We start from the raw sequence: 16,700 nt of genomic DNA, 5'->3' as shown, positions 1-16,700 counted from the left end.
AACCGTTTCTACGGATTACCCTAGCGAATGAGCAATGCGGCGGTCAGGCTCGCGTCGGGGCGTTAGCGTGACGGCGAAACAGAGAGAATCAGGGTTTCACGACGAATACATTTTCGGCCAGGATACTCTAACGCGTAGCTTTAAGTTTGCAAATTTTCAGGGTGTTACACATTTACAACACGTATGCACAGCACCATTTCACATAGTACAGAGAGTATGCTTCAGTGCAACACTACAACATTGTCAGCTATGTGCCTGCTTCAAGGCATCCCTAAACCCAATGCTAAGGTTGTACTGGTGGCCTTTCTTGCCAAAGCCGCCAGTCGATTTCTGCATCATCGCAACAAACTCATTGTAATCTATGCGCCCATCCTGCAGAGGAAGATCAAAACAAATTCATCAGAACCATATGATTATGAATGCATCATGCTTAATAGAGATTTTGAGGATTGGTTATTATGAATTTTATAGTACATTGTCTTGATCCACTTCGCCGATCATGTCTTCAAGCCGGACATCTTCTATGCCGAACTCGTCGCATGCTTGCTGCAGCTCATCAGCCGTGATGTATCCACTGCCATCTTTGTCGAAGTACTGGAAAGCGGCAAAGAGATGGTCTTCCTTTTCAACTTTGTTGAGGTGCAGCGTGGCAGCTATGAACTCTCCGTAATCTATGGTGCCACTGTTGTCAATGTCAGCCTGCGAGAATACCAAAAAGACATTGGAACAAGAGTTATTTGATTCCCATACATGACTGAAAGAAGAAAGCAGAACAAACTTACAGCCTGCATGAGCTGATAGATCTCCGACTCCTTCATGTTGGCGCCGACCCTCTGAAGTCCAGCCTTGAGCTCCTCGAAGTTGATCTGCCCGCTGTTGTCGGTGTCCATCATCTTGAACATCTCCTTCAGCCCCGCGATCTCCTCCTCCGACAAGTTCTCCGCAATCACCTGCAACAACAACCAAGATCAGATTCAGTGTCATCCCAAACATCCTTATTTTCACATTCACACATGCAACAGGAAAGAAAGAAACAGCAAGCTCACCCTCAGGGCCATCTTCTTGAGCTTGTTCATGGCCGAGAACTGCTTCAGCCGTGAGAGCACCGCCGAGTCCAGCGGCTTGTCCGGCACCGAGCCGATCGTCTGCAGCCACGGGTGGCCTGCGAGCAGGAGGAAGCCGGCCAGTCGAGGAGCACGATCAGCCATGGCGCGCACACCAGCAGGCAGCAAGCAACACAATGTTGGTAGTAGCTAGTAGTACTCACAGAGGACTTGGTGCGCGGTGAGCCGCTTCCTGGGGTCCCTGATGAGCACCCTCCGGAGCAGGTCCTTGGCGTTGTCCGACACGCTGGGCCACGGGTCGGAGTCGAAGTCTAGCGAGCCGTGCAGCACCTGCTCGAAGATGCCCTGCTCCGTCTCCGCCCAGAAGGGCGGCACGCCGCAGAGCAGGATGTAGATGATCACGCCGGCGCTCCACACGTCCGCCTCCTGCCCGTAGTGCTTCTTCAGCACCTCCGGCGCCACGTAGTACGGGCTCCCGACCACGTCCATGAACTCCTCTCCTGCGACCCAACATTGCAATGTGTTTGTTGTTCATCGACATGTTCGTTTTATCGATCAGGTGCATGCATATATACAGTGCAACTGCACCTAGCTACCTGGCCTGAAGAACATGGAGAGGCCGAAGTCGATGGTCTTGAGCGGCGACTCCTCGTCGTTGCCGACGAAGAGGAAGTTCTCCGGCTTGAGGTCCCGGTGCATGACCCCGAGCGAGTGGCACGACTCCACGACGGCGACGATGACCTTGGCCAGCTCCGCCGCCTGCCGCTCCGTGTAGTGGCCCCGCCGCACGATGCGGTCGAACAGCTCGCCGCCGGCGCAGAGCTCCATGACCACGTGCACCGCCACGGCGTCCTCGTACGCGCCCCGGATGCCGATGATGTTGGGGTGCCCCGCCAGGTGGTGCATGATCTGGATCTCCCGGCGCACGTCCTCCACGTCCTCGTCGGTGACGAGCTTCCGCTTGGCGATGGACTTGCACGCGTACTCCCGCCCCGTGCCCTTGTCGACGCACAGGTACGTGGTGCCGAACTGGCCCTGCCCGAGCTTTCGCCCCAGGCTGTACTTGTCCTTGAGGTTCTCGGTCTTGCGCCGGAGCACCGACTCCACCTGCAGCCCGGCGCTGGAGATGCGCTTGATGTGCGCCGCCTTCTTCCGCGACTGCTGCCGGGCCTGCTGCTGCGGCTGCGGCTGCGGCTGCGGTTGCGAAGCAGGTTGTTGTTGTGATTGTGACGCCTGCGGCGGCGGCTGTGACGGGTCGAGTTCGCTGGGCGGCGGCGTCGGCTGCGGCTCGGGAAGCGGCGCCGGTCCCGGCTCGGAGATGACGATGGGGGCCGGAGCGGTGGTCGGCGGCGGCGGCGACGTCTTGGCGTCGGACTCGCTGGGCTGGACCTGGACGACGGGGACGGAGCGGGAGGTGGTGGTGGGGTTGGAGGGCGTGCCGGTTGAGCGCGAGCGCGCGGGCCAGAGCGAGAAGTGGCCGAAGAAGCGGTTCTTGGTGAAGCGGTTGCCGACGCAGACGTTGCCCATCGGGCGGGCCGCGGCGGCGACGGCGGTCAGAGCCTCCTGCTGGTCCTCCCGTGCCTGTGCTGCTTCGTCCTCCGCGGCGGCGGCAGGCGCATGGCACTGCAGCGGCGGGCGGCGGAACGGGGCGCGTTCCGCCGGAAGGCGATCGGAGGTGGGGATTGGGTGGTGGTCGTGGTTTGTCGGAAGGGATCCGAGACGATTGAGGAGCGAAATGAGGTGCTAAAAATGGCGTGCATGCCAAGGGAGAGCCCAGGCGAGGAAGAAACAGGTGAAACAGAGTGGCGGCAGCTCAAGAGCCTCTAATTTTGGAAGAATGGAGGGAAAACAAGGGGAGGGGGCTCAACTGTTCGCCGGAACACAACAACACGCTTGTTTAAACAACTAAATCACAAGTCTCGACAACATTTTGCCTGTTTGGATGACAGGTTTTAGAGATAAAACACTGGTAAATTACACTCCCTATTTAGTTTCCATCGGTTACCTTAAAAGTCTGTTTGGATTAGTGGTTAACACAAAAAAAGGTTTGGTCAAATCTATTTCTATTTCTGTTCCTAATTCTAAAGCACGTTCTGCCTTGGTCCGTTGATTTTCGTGCGTCCTACGAATCCTTCGCTAGTGAGAGTCCCACAGCCCCGTGATAGCGTCGGACACGGCAACGCCCGTCGTGGCATCCCATCATGGCCTCTGCTTCCTTTTATCTGAGTGGACGGACTCCCGGCCTCCCAAACAAAGTGCAAACAACAATGCCGACGAAAACATTCTATCGGTTCCATATCCAGCGCAAGAATCGTCGGAGCCGAGCAGAAAGCAGCGGTCGTGTCACCATCATCGCCGTCGTCTATGTTGAAGGCCGCCATTCGTGCAGCGTGTTGTGTGCACTCCGACACTCCGTCAATCACCTGACGCCTATTCTCGTTTTATCTCAAGTCTTCGTCAAGACATCTGCTTCGCGTGAGACCATCTGACCAGCTGCTGTGTTTAAGCATCATTGCCCGGGCACCATGGTGCAGATGGCCAGGGTGCCCCCTCCCACCTAAATTTCTTGCACCCTCAAGGCACTCCTGCTTCCTACTAGCAGCTGATCCTGGGGGCTGTAGGAGCCTAGGAGCACTGGCGGAATACAGTTGGGGTCAAACTGGGCTCCGCCCCCTTTCAATGGAAATTTTTCCTTGCATGACTCCATGCATGCATGCATACATGCAAGGATCTCTCTACTTCCTAGCCTTTTCACACGGGGGTTTCAAATCCACCCCCCCCCCCCCCCTCTTTAGCATCCAACCGGAAAAATGTATAAATCAATAACAAGACGATGACATTTTAAACTTGCTGTCCTAACTTTACAAGCAATACTAATTTTTGTTAACATGCCAAATTATGTTGCATAATGTAGATCTGAGATAATTTAATGTTTAACATTCAATTTTATCATGACTGTTTTATGTTTATTGGCATGAATATTGTGATTTATAATTTTCTGTCTAGGTCCCGTTCCAACGCACCGGCATATTTGCTAGTAGCGGTGTAAAAGAATAATTGTGTGAGGAGGTCTGGCAAAGAGAACGACAATTATCACGAGCGTCCTCCTGTATGTCCTCCCTATTTTGTGAGACTGACTCGAGTTGCGAAGCCATCAGCTCATCCCATGCGACGCTATTGCTCGCTACTCCCCCGCGCCCACGCCCACGCGCTCGTGACTCCTCCACGCCCTCGCCCACCACCCCCACCTCCGTCTGCACTTCTCTTCCTCCTTGCCTGCGTCAACAAGCCCCGCGAGCTCCTAGCCTCCCAGCGTGCCTCTTCCTCCCCACCGGCGACCGCGTGACTGCCGCACGCTTCGACTGCACATGAGCTCCTGATGAGGATGAGGACAGGACACTCATGCATATGACTATAATTAGCGCATCACATAGAAAAAGAGTTCAGTAAAGGTGTCCAAGCAAAGAAGGAGCCTCAAGTCTAATTCAGTTTGAGTCGCCAAGGTGGAGCCTCAAAACAACTCAAGTTCGAATCCACCTTAGAGTCCAGGAGCAGCATGCACAAAAACGATGCCCAGGTCGCATACGGAGCTCGTTTTGGACGTTCTTTATATAGATGGAAAAAGAATTTTATAGAGCTTCCAATGGAACTGGTCCCACATCATAATTCCATCTGAGTCAATGGAATTTATCAAAATAAGTGGACGTCTAGAATCTGTCAGAGTGCTGCGTTGTCGTCTTTTAGCCTGTTGGCCCATGTATCATGTTGAAGCCAAAAGGGGCGTGACCGGGGGGTCTAGGTCAACCCTTGGAGCATATATTCAGTAGCCACCGTCAGATTAGGGTTTGGATTTTATTTAGTTTTACTTTTCCATCAACAAATATACATATTCTATTGTAACTGTGACGTCGAGTCCTTTTGCTGTGAATTAGGTCCCGTTCTTGTTCTACACCATTGTGGCGATTTGTCCTTTTGTGTTCAGAGCTTGAACCCCCATATTCTTCTTTGCTTCATACACATCTCACTACAGGAAAATAGGATATTTTCGTCGGCCAGAAGCCGACGAAAATAGGCCCAATGCCAATGAAAATAGCTATTTTCGTCGGCCCCCGTCGGCCGACGAAAATATGCTTATTTTCGTCGGCTGCCGACAAAAATAACGGTATTTTCGTCGGCCGCATGAGCCGATGAAAATACTTGTTAATGTTTTGTCGGCTTCCAAGGCCGACGAAAATAGGTCACGTATTTTCATCGGCCCGTGGCCGATGAAATTACTTATACTATTTTCGTCAACCGCGGTGGCCGACGAAAATACTGACAAGTAATTTCGTCGGCTGAGGTGGCCGACAAAAATACTGGGATCTGCAAGCAGCTATGAAACCCAATCACCAAAAACATATCCAATAAGCAGAATTCAATCACCAAATACATCCAATAAGTACAATTAAAGAACGAGATACCACATGATGTCAATAACCTCCAAAGCAGTTACTTATGTATGTCCATAAGCAGTTACTTATTAACGTATCCATAACATATCCATAAGCAAGGTAATGCAAGTTATCCACCGAAGGTAATGCGATGTCTAGACTTTCAACACGCTCGTGACCGGTCAAACGCTTGGGTGGACCCTTAGTAACGATTGTGTTCTTACGAAAGACATCCCGTTGACTCCTGAACGGGTGATCATGAGACAAGAACCAACGGTGACAGTCAAAAAACTAGAATTTGCCACCATATTTCAAACGAAAAGCATCTGTATCACCCATGCATATCGGACAACATAGACGACCGTGCGTGCTCCATCACGAGAACATTCCATGCAGGGAAATCATGAATAGACCAAAGAAATGCTACTCGTATATTGAAGTATTCCTTCCGACTCCTGTCATATGTCCTAACTCCATTCCACAAGTCATGCAGCTCATCAATCAATGGTTCCATGAACATGTTCAAACGCTTACCGGGATTGTCAGGGCCAGGTATAATGAGCGTCAAGAACACATACTCATCTTTCATGCATAATGATGGTGGAAGATTGTATGGAATTGTTATCACTGGCCACCATGAGTAGGGGGAAGCATTTGAGTTAAAGGGAGTGAAGCCATCAGTGGCCAACCCAACACACACATTCCGAGGGTCACTTGTAAAACTTGGATCATAATGGTCAAGGGCCTTTCAAGCTGTACCATCAGATGGATGGCTCATGCATCCTGTATTATTACGAATTCCCTCTTTATGCCATCTCATGTGTTTTGCAGTCTTCTGAGACAGGTACAACCGTTGAAGCCTTGGTTTCAATGGTAGGTACCGTAACACCTTAACGGGCACACTTGTTATCTGCATACTTTCATCTTTTTTCACCACCTTCTTGTATCTGCACTTCTTACAAAACGAACAGTACTTGGGATTTTCATTGTTCTTCCAAAATAACATGCAATTGTTCTCACACACATAGATTTTTTTATACGGCATCCCTAAACCAGCTAATAGCTTCTTTGAGTAGTAAAAGTCTTTCGGGAACTTGTGAGGTTTCGGAAGTATGTCCGAAATTAAGTCAACAAGATCATTATAACAACTTACTGAAAAGTTGTACTTGGACTTTATAGCCATTAACCGTGTCACAACAGCAAGCTGTGACAAAGTAGTGGCCCCATGTAATGGTTCTTTTGATGATGCAAGCAGAGCAAAATATTCCGGTACCTCAGCAGCATTCTCAACCTGTTGGATAAAATTATCCATCATTGCATCCATCCTATCTTCGTTTTCCTCTAAACTATCAACTAGGTTGTATGGCTCTTGCTCCCATAACTACCCATGCTCATGGCCCAGGCACTCGGCAAAAGTTATCTTTACCGAGTGTCTTGGTCCAGACACTCGGCAAAGAGTCACGGCGTGAACTACCGTTACGTCCTGGCGCTCGTTTGCCGAGTGTAATCCTTTGCCGAGTGCACGGCTCTCGGCGAAACATTCTTTGCTGAGTGTTTTTCTTTGCCGAGTGCCCAGCGCTCGGTAAAGGGTGAGTTCACCGTGTGTTTGTCTTTGCCGAGTGCGGCACTCGGCAAACAGTATCTTTGCCGAGTGCCCGATATTTTGCGCTCGGCAAAGTATTTGGCACTCGGCAAAGTGCTAGTTTCCGGTAGTGCCATGACGTCATTTACTAGCTACTGGCTAGAAAGAAGTGTAATTGTTGGCAAAAAAGACAGAAGTTAGTGGGTGATTCAATTACGGCAATCAGGCGTTAGTTGCGTACACTTTAATTTCCACATGCATGGCAATTGGCGTTATTCTATCATGTCAGCACTACAACCTAATAATACAACATGCTTGCCATTCACTTACGTAAATGTGCTCTGCCAAGACAAATTATGGGAAAATAAACGTGAAAGGCCTGAAATATGGGTCACTACCAAAAATATGAAAGAATGGTATGAATATTAAGAAATTAGTGCCGCCACCACCAAAATTTATAGTTCGATGCTTTATGTGCGAGTAATAAACGTGACAGGCCTACTCTATTATATAAAAACCGAGCAATCCGAACTAGTGCCTCACCAGTCGTTAAGAGTTCCATTCACTTCTAAAAAGGATTCGCAGAGACGTCCTGTTTTTATAGACACAGGTCAAAAGGTAACCTACCGTTATAAATAGAGTACGGTAACTGTAGCATCCGACTAGGCCTTAGAAAAGTACCTTTAGAAATGGGTAATATCATCACGTGCCCCTACAAATGGGTATCATTTTTAGGGATGGGTGATGGCATCATCCGCCCCTAAAAATAGCACTTATAGGGGCGGGTGACGCCACACCCGCCCCTGAAAATGGTGGATTTTCTAGCGGCGTGTGATGGCATCACCCGTTCCTAAAAATATATTTTTAGGGGCGGGTGATCGCATGACCCGCCCCTAAAAATGGTTCCACATAAAAAAATTATAACTCTTTTATGTGATCTCGGATGAAGTCAAAATTTATAACACAATTGTAGAGAATGATGAGATCTAAACTTTATAGTTGATAACTTTTTCTTTTAAAGTCATTTAGTGATCCAAAAAATTATTATGATCATACATACGGCTATGACTATATAGTATCTAATATAACTCAAGCCATACTTTAGGGTTTCAACAATCTTAACCTTTATATACACTGAAATATACTTGGTATATTTTTTTATCTATAGTTCACAATAATCATAATGTAGAAGTTTTATTTTTTTATTTTTTTGCTATATGGAAAGATTTAAATGAATTTCTGGAATAAAATTAAAAAATATTTTTAGGGGCGGGTGGTGGCGTCACCCGCCCCTACAAATAAATTTTAAAATTAATATAAAAGAATAACATACCCCATAGAGTCATAAGTGACTGTGCATTGTGGTAGAAAGAAAGGTACGCGCGAGGCTTGAGGTATGCGGTTCGAATCCTGGGTGATGCAAGTGCATATTTCGTCAAAAAAATTATAACTCGATAGTACATTGGCTTTTGGCTGAATTTTTCTTTTTTTTCTTTTTTAAATTTTTTCTTTCTTATTTTCTGAAAATCGATTTTTTCAGGCAAATCACAGCATGATCGCATTTTCACACCTCAAAAAATCGCATTTTTACGCACCCATCTCTAAAATACATTTTTATTGGTCCCTAAATTTTTTTAGTAGTGATTTACAGAAATTTTATACTATATCTTATTTTTCCCTTCCGCTGTTTAGTTTGCCGCAACAAGGAGAACCAGCAATATAACATGGAGGAGAAAGGGCGCTCATCAGCCGAAAAAAAATATATATATAGATACTCCTGTTCCCATATGAATGGAAGGCGCCAGGAGGTAGCTTGCTGCGTTGGTCGTGGTGCATTGTCAATATGAAATTCTCAGTGGTAGGCCCCTCGATGGACTGCTCCGTCGAATCATCATCAAGGTGATACCTGCATGATGCACATTGGGATGGTCGATTGTAACACCCCAGGCTCCACATCAGCTTGAGACGTCACTAAACGTTCCTTCTCACATGCTGGAATATAAAACTCGTAGCAAAATCCGCATAAATAGAGTAAAGCGCAGAAGCAACGAAACATCAAGCACTGCCAGCCAATGCCTCGATAAGGCCACGGGAAAGTTTTGCTAGTCTAGGAAGCTGCTAGAAGGTCCGCAAATTTGGTCCTACAGCTCACAGGAGCAAAGCCGACCCAATGTGGACGATTAGTTGATTTCCTTCTGATTTTTCATCGTACATTTCCAGTTTCTATCACACCTGATTTTAAAAAGAAACCAGATGCATCTCATATGTGCTATAGGATTAAGTTCACACATATATGATAGACGATACAAGTGTATATCCGAAACAGTATCATAACGAAAGAGAGTATATCCGAAATAATATCATAACGAAAGAAAGTACTAAAATACTTTATTATATGACCGAAAGTCTTAATGTTAAGCAACCAATAAATATCTTAAACTAGCAGCGGAACTTCATCTTCATATGCAGATGATTGGGAGACATACGCCTAGAACTCCTTGAAGTCTTCAAGGAACTCTGGATAATTATCTTGTTCTGAGCAGCATTAATTTTAATAAATTAAATGTGAGTACACTTATGGTTGTTACTCAGCAAGTGGAGTAAATTATACGACATGCAAGGCCAATTTTAAGGAATAGTTGACATAGTTTGGCTGCGATAAGCACTTTTAGTCGGTCAAGTTTTATTTAGCAATCACTAACAAATTAACTAATTGTAAGTACATACCATAAACTCTTAAGTAAGTAAAAGAGATAAGTAATAATAATAAAAATAAAGAATATTAATTTAGATTATTTTCAAGTTTAATTATCATGTGAGGGTCTAAGCCGCTCTTAACCGTGAGCACGGCTGATATATTAGCTTTCACTCTGCAGATGTTGTACACTTTACCCATAACTCGTATTTTCCTTGATGCTCGGGTTTGTAAGGCCCTTAAACACTTCCGAGATGAGTGACAGAGATTCACTACGAGGCCTTTACAAAGATTCCCTAACTTATGACAATCCGCTAAGGTTTCAAGTCAAAGCGGTCATAATTCTCCCTAATGAGGAAGGCGCCTTAACAAGGACCATATTATAACCTCAAGAGAACCGAGCTATACCTCGACGATGCAACCCCTCTTGCCCTTTTAGTAAAATTATCATAAGCTAAAGTTTCTAATTAATTAGCTAAGACCAGAACCATGTAGTATTGTGGTTGCACTGTTTTTCTAGGTGGTTCTCCATATTCCAATTAAGATAATGGTCTTATAATTATCACCATAAAGTATTTCATAACATGAAGTAAAATAAGTGTAGCATTATTTCCAAGTTAACCAACCATAATCTAAGTAGATGATCAACTAGCATAGCTACAACATAAAGTAAAATAACCCAGGTTTAATTAAGGAAGTACAATAGAAACTAGGCACATCCTTAGTTTGGGATCCTTCAAATTATAGACTCATACATGCATACAAAGTAAATGTGTGTATATTGAGAATTATTAGGACCGGAATATGATCAAGAATCACTTTCCTTCCTCAAAGCATTGCTGCTGCTTAGGGGCATCTTCAAAGCCTTGGTGTTGCGGATCCTCAAACTGCGCACCGTCTATCTCACCACACAAGTTCATACAAGCAAATAAGTATAAAAAATAAGAAATAGTACACCAAACAATGTAAATAGAATAAAAAAAGATTAAAGCTATTGTACATGTTGCAAGGATCGCATGAGCGCAAGCATTGATGAAAACGGGGTTAAAACAGAGAAGTTATGGCTAAAACATGGTTCCAGGGGCCCATTTGTAAAAGACTTAAACTAAAAGGGGCTCTGAACGAAGAAACCGAGGGCTAAAATATAAATAAACCAAAAATCTAGGGTTTATTTTTGAAATAGAGAGGTTTGGACGGTGGGTTCTATTTTAGAAAAGTCCAGGGGTTAAAACAGAAGAAAAAGGACCTAGATCTAATTACTTTTGGACTAGGGCGGATTGCGGGTTGATTTTCATAAAACGCAGAGGCTATTTTGCAAAAAGGCCATGGTTGACCGATACTTGGTTTGTTGACTCTGGTCTAGATCCGATCTGGACTGTCGGATCTAGATCCGAGGGCTGAGAGGCGAGGGGGATCGGGCGGCAGCACTGGCGACCGGCGGCTGTGGAGGCGGATGGTAGGAGGCTCGCTGGAGAAACGCGAAATCGCATTCCCGGCCTCGCAAACAAGCACGGCTAGGCCGTGGAGGATGCTAGGGCGACGGTGAAGGCGATGGAGGGCTAGGCATGGGACCTCGACGAGCGGAGCAGGGCGCACGGCGGCGGTGCTCGGTTTGATGGCTCCGACGAGCAACTGCCGTGGCGAGAAGGTGCGAGAGGGGGAAAAGGCCGGTGGTGGTCCTTACCACGACACGGAGCTCCGGCGGCGCTTGGCTGGCGAAGAGGGACGGCGAAGCGGTGGGTCCACTGCACGGCCAAGCTTGAGCTAGGGTTAGGGTTTGCGGGGCACAAGGGTGGCGGCTGCGGTTGATGGGAGATCAAGGGGTCTTGACGGCACTATTTATGGGGCGGCCGCGGGGTCTTCGTGTGCGTGCCAAGGCGCGTAGGGAGGCCGCACAGCCGGGTCGGACTCGAGCTCGAGTCCGGCCCAGTCAGAGGGAAGAGGAAGACCCCGATAGGTGGGGCCCGCCTGTCAACGGTAGAGAGAGATTGCGGGGCAGGCCGGGAAAGGGGGCTGGGTCGGCCTGGGCCGAGCGGGTTGGGCTGCGCGAGAGAGAAAAGAAAGGGGAAAGGAGAGGAAGATTTAGATTGAACCCAAAAGGGGAAAGAGGGAGGAAGGAAAAGAAAATAAGTAAATTCATTTAAATTTAAATTCAACTGAAAGACAAACAATAAAACAATGCAATACAGCATGAAATGCACAAGATCTATATTTTCTTATATTTATTTTTATGGCTAGATAATTCATTTAATTCATGATAAATATTCTAGAATCAAAATAAGTTGAATAAAAATCTTATGGACCCTACAATAATCTAGCAAAATTATTTTAAATTTCTAAATTGAAAATTAGGGTGTTACAGTCTCAACAGGAATTTTAATCAAATATTGATTTTCCTGTACCGCTGCTGCGTTGCTAGCGCTGTGCCGTTTGATGATTAAGAAAAAGCGGGAGCAATCAATTATTTGTACCCCCTCCGTTGGCAGACGTAAGTTTGTTTGGTTTGTCGTAAACTAAGTATCTCTAAATTTTTTCTCAATCTAGCAAAATTATATCAACGTAACATTTATAATACCAAACCGGTTTCACTAAATGCATCTTAAAATAATTCTAGTCAGTCCTTTTATTTGACAATGTAGATGTGATATTTTCCTCTATAAGCTTTGTCAAAGTTGAAGAAGTTAGAATTAGAATGTAGCTTTAAAAATGAATTATATTTTGAAACAGAGGGGGTGTCAGTTTCATGTCCACGGTGGGACACAAGGAGCCGTTGCAAAATGCAACAGAATCTGACGATTCCTCTCGAGTGCCATCATTTATGTAATCACTCCTGGCATCAAGAAAAAAAACTGAGTTCATACATCTATTTATTGTAACAAAAGCAAGTTTCTAGAAACAGCTTTCGCAAGGTGCACTTGTCTTTGACGTACGGCTGCTTCATGTACAGGGCGGGATATCGAGCATGCCGCCTAGCTCTCAGAACTGCATATTGTAACAATAAATCGTTCATCTGTGGTGCAAAGGTAAAACAAAACACACAGAAATAATCTTATGTTTTATGCAAAACAAAAATTGCTTCCGAACTCCAGTTACTACCTCTGTTCCAAATTATAATTTATTTTGACTTTTCTAAATACATATATTTTGTTGTGCACCTAGATATACACTATATCCAGATATATAACAAAAGCTATGCATCTAATAAAGCCAAAATAAATTGTAATTTGGAACGGAGGGAGTACATTCCATATTTCACCTTGAGCCTCTCTGTATAGCACTATTTGTTATTTCACCTTGAAAACAGACATCGAGGAGACATAAATGAACGGATACCTGATCTCTTGTCCTACAAGCCTCAAAGGATATTGATTCAATATCACGTCAGCAGACATCTTTATTCAGATTACGTGGCACCCTTGCACTGTGGTTCGACGTGTTATTACTTCACCAAGTTAATGTCAGCACCTATCATTTGTTACTTGTAGGATAATTATGTGATGCGAAACAACAAACATACTTCGCATCAGTTGTGAGTTAGTGCTCGAGATGCAGAATGGTAAGAAAAACTGCCTATCTAATTATCTGACAATGGCATGCATTGTTCATCTAAGAAAGTTTAGCTGTGCTGGCGCTGTCCCTGTTCTAAAAAGGGAGGCCTTCTTTCACCTTGGTGCTATTGTTCATCTAATGAAATACGTGTATGAAGAGGACCACTATATCTTTCCACAAATGGCCCTGATCAATTTGTGATTTTTCCCTCATGGTCTTTACTTTGCAACCACCAAGAGCAAGATAGAAGGGAGGAGAAAGAAAGCACCGTGCACTGTCATAGAAGGGGAAAACATAAAGTTCTGTGTATATAGCTAGGAATTGAAGGCCCCAGGAAGTAGTCTACCGCATATAGTTAGGAAGGTACTGGTTTTGTTCTAACCGGTATATTGGCCAGCTAGCCAACAGCTTAATACAGCTGGGGGCCAGAGCCTGGTTTTAGTTTTGCTGCTAATTCGTTGTTTTCCAGTTCCAGGAGAAGTTAGTCTATATAGCTTGCAGTAGATGATCTTGGATGTGATTAGTAAACCCTATCATCCATCTCAACACATAATTAGCACCGTTAGGGTCAATACTAATCTGTGCCTGCAGCAGAACCAGCATTTCTGACTGGCAAACTATCTGTGTCGCGTGTCGCTGGTTGAATTACAACTAGATCGGATGAGAGTTAGGAGATACCACGGATGATGGTTTCTTGGATAATGTATAATTATTTCTACACGAGTTTCAATGATCGTGTGATATCCCATTGGCATTGACGGGAATTTTTTTGTTACAGTGAGTATGTTAATTATTGCTTGGTCCTTTTCCTATGGGGCACTACCACAATAGGCTTGATAATAATGTCGTCAGCACAACATCCCACGACTGTGTTTACATTTCACCTACATAATTGAGATATGCAATGAGAAATTCAAGCAATGATGTTTCCCTAATAAGATTCCAAGCAAAAACAGAAAAAAAGCAATCCCATCCTGCAAGAAAACTGACAAGTACTAAAACGTTATTGCTACCACAAATATCTAGAAGCTGATCAGGGCTCTGAATGCTACTGATGTTGACAAAAAAAAAAAAAATCAGCACCGAACATTATTTTCGATCCATTATGTACATGTGATGAACATGATAGGTCAACTAAAATTAGTACTTCTGTACCATTTACAGAAATTTAATGCTATACATATACGTTATTTACCCCTTGAGTTTGCCACAACAAGGAGAAACAACAACATAGCATGTACGGGATTGTGGGATTTCTCATAGGAACAGAAGGCACCAGGAAACAGGTTACCTCTGGGCATGCTTCCGGATCTGTTACTGTTCTACTGTGTGCTCTGTCCTGTGAATTTCTAGTGGATGGGTGGGGTGAAGACAGGGACGTTGCGTTGTCTCTGTAGAATATGCGGCTGACCCAGGAGACATTCACAAGTCAGAAAGCAGCTATGCAGAGCATAGCAGAGGGAAGCAACAGGCCACACAATGTGTTGCTTGTAGCCTTTTGCTACACATCTATATTTTAGATAGGAGTCGCCACATTGTTAATGGCTTTTTGAGTTTTTGGCGGAAATACAATGCCCCGTCAAAGGTGACGACAGGGCTAGCCGTGGTTTGGTCACTATGTTGCTAGCAGATTGGGGCCAGGGCCGAATCGTTGGCCTACATCTTCTTCACCTCCAGTCCAACTATCCATGGCACACAAGGTGGAGGTCGGTTTGTCTAGGTGACTAGCCCCATTGCAGGCATGCGAGTAGAACAACAGCTTTTCAGATGCAGTACCGTGTCTATGTCATCAAACCAAACAAAGATCACAATCAGCTCTGGTTACAGTGCAATCTGATTCCATTTCCATTGACGTTTCAAAATCAAACCGAAAAATAGCTTAATTGCCTCGTTTGCTGCGGACAGGCCCCGCACCAACTAGACGTTGTCTATATGTTTCCTTATGGGACATAATATGTAACACACTTTTAGTACTAATCAGAAAGGCCTGTGAAAGCTTGACACACGGTTGGTGCACCTAGATCGCACGATGCTTACCAAGAATTGGCTCATCCATGCTTCACTCGAGTCATCCAGTATTATAGGCTAGCACAGCAACCAACGCTTCCTCCTCCACTGCAAAGGAACCGCTGTGGCCTGCTGATCCCCTCAACTTAAGGTCCTCAACCTATAGTTGTATTCTGCAACTGCACTCTATTCAGTGATTATTGCAATTATTTAATACTGACGGACAGTTCGTCTACTACTTATCACCTTGTCACGTGTGTAACGGCATGTACCACTATATATTTGGAAAAAATAGTCCTGATTTCTCCCTCATGTTCTTTACTTTGCCACCACCAAAAGCAAGATACAAGGGAGGAGAAAGAAAAGTGCCTTGTACATAGGAATGGAAGGCCCTAGGAAGTAGCCTATTGCAAATAGTTTTGACGGTACTGGTTGCATTCTGGCCTCTAGCCTGGCCAGCCAACAGCTCAATACTGCTTGGGGCGACGAAGCCTGATGCTACTGATCGATTAGTTGGTACTTCTCTCCTTTCAGTTCCAGCACAATGTACTGATCTCTATAGCTATTGTATTCTTAAATTACAGTACTCTTGAATTTGATTCACCTTTCATATTTCGTCCTACGTTTTCCTTTCCTCTAAACAAGAATGCTCACCGAGCATAGCAGCTATTCGGTGGGACATGGAATAGAAAGGGCCGATTCCTCTCAAGTGCCATGAGTTATGTAATCAGTTCTACTATCAATATAAAACAGAGTCTCTCTGTTTCCCTTGTATTCTAAAACTGCTTGATCCATAGGTTGAGACTAAAAACCATGCATATCAACTAGCATATAGGAAATGGGGTTGGCTCTGGTTTGGAAACAAAAACCAGGGACATCACCTATCATGAAAGAGGTGCATGACAAACTCTGTATGTACTGTTGTCCTGATTTTAACAATAATAGTGAAGCATTTTCTTAGAAAGGGTCTGCCCATCATACGATTTCAGGTCGAATAAGTATTTTCCCAAGTGGAACAGCTGTAAAGAAAGATACAGAAATCTCTGTGCCATTAATACGTAGTGCTACTAGTTTTGATGGTGGGAGTTCCAGCGGAACTCCAATCTATATGATGCTTTATATAAGCAACTACCATGGCTGGTTTGTCGAATACTAACTACGCTCAGCATCCATGCCGTCCACCAATGCACCTGAGTGGAGGATAACGGAATCCAAAATTCATGATGATAGCTAGGAATGAGAGGCATCCAGGCATACATGAAGGGTTGCAGAGAAAATTCCTAGAGGGCCTTGTTAGAATGTAGAAGCCCCAGGTTTTAAGAAAGCAAAAAATTCCGAATGGAATGATTTTGAATGTCGACCTCTTGGTTAAA

At 45.1% G+C, this 16,700-nt stretch overlaps 1 protein-coding gene across 1 annotated transcript; it reads right to left on the bottom strand.

Moving 5' to 3' along the window:
- Positions 1 to 243: 243 nt before the first annotated feature.
- Positions 244 to 2,591, bottom strand: LOC112885521 (calcium-dependent protein kinase 27-like). The gene is made up of 6 exons (XM_025951124.1): positions 1,661 to 2,591; positions 1,268 to 1,564; positions 1,047 to 1,162; positions 783 to 950; positions 475 to 699; positions 244 to 372 (listed from the first exon to the last, which is right to left on the bottom strand). Exons 1-6 carry the CDS (start codon positions 2,589 to 2,591, stop codon positions 244 to 246), a joined length of 1,866 nt encoding a protein of 621 aa, XP_025806909.1.
- Between the last annotated feature and the right edge of the window lie 14,109 nt (positions 2,592 to 16,700).

This window comes from Panicum hallii, chromosome 3 (genome assembly GCF_002211085.1).
Source record: "Panicum hallii strain FIL2 chromosome 3, PHallii_v3.1, whole genome shotgun sequence".
NCBI lineage: Eukaryota > Viridiplantae > Streptophyta > Magnoliopsida > Poales > Poaceae > Panicum > Panicum hallii.
The sequence above is the reverse complement of the archived record's forward strand: the minus strand, read 5'-3'. Positions and strand labels throughout refer to the sequence as shown.

Bases quoted from the DNA above. Each gene is read 5' to 3' on its own strand.
- LOC112885521 (XM_025951124.1), bottom strand. From the start codon at position 2,591: ATGGGCAACGTCTGCGTCGGCAACCGCTTCACCAAGAACCGCTTCTTC. The intron at 1,163-1,267 runs GTGAGTACTACT...TCCTGCTCGCAG, and splicing joins CACCGCGCACCAAGTCCTCT to GCCACCCGTGGCTGCAGACG. The intron at 951-1,046 runs GTGAGCTTGCTG...TTGTTGTTGCAG, and splicing joins TCAAGAAGATGGCCCTGAGG to GTGATTGCGGAGAACTTGTC.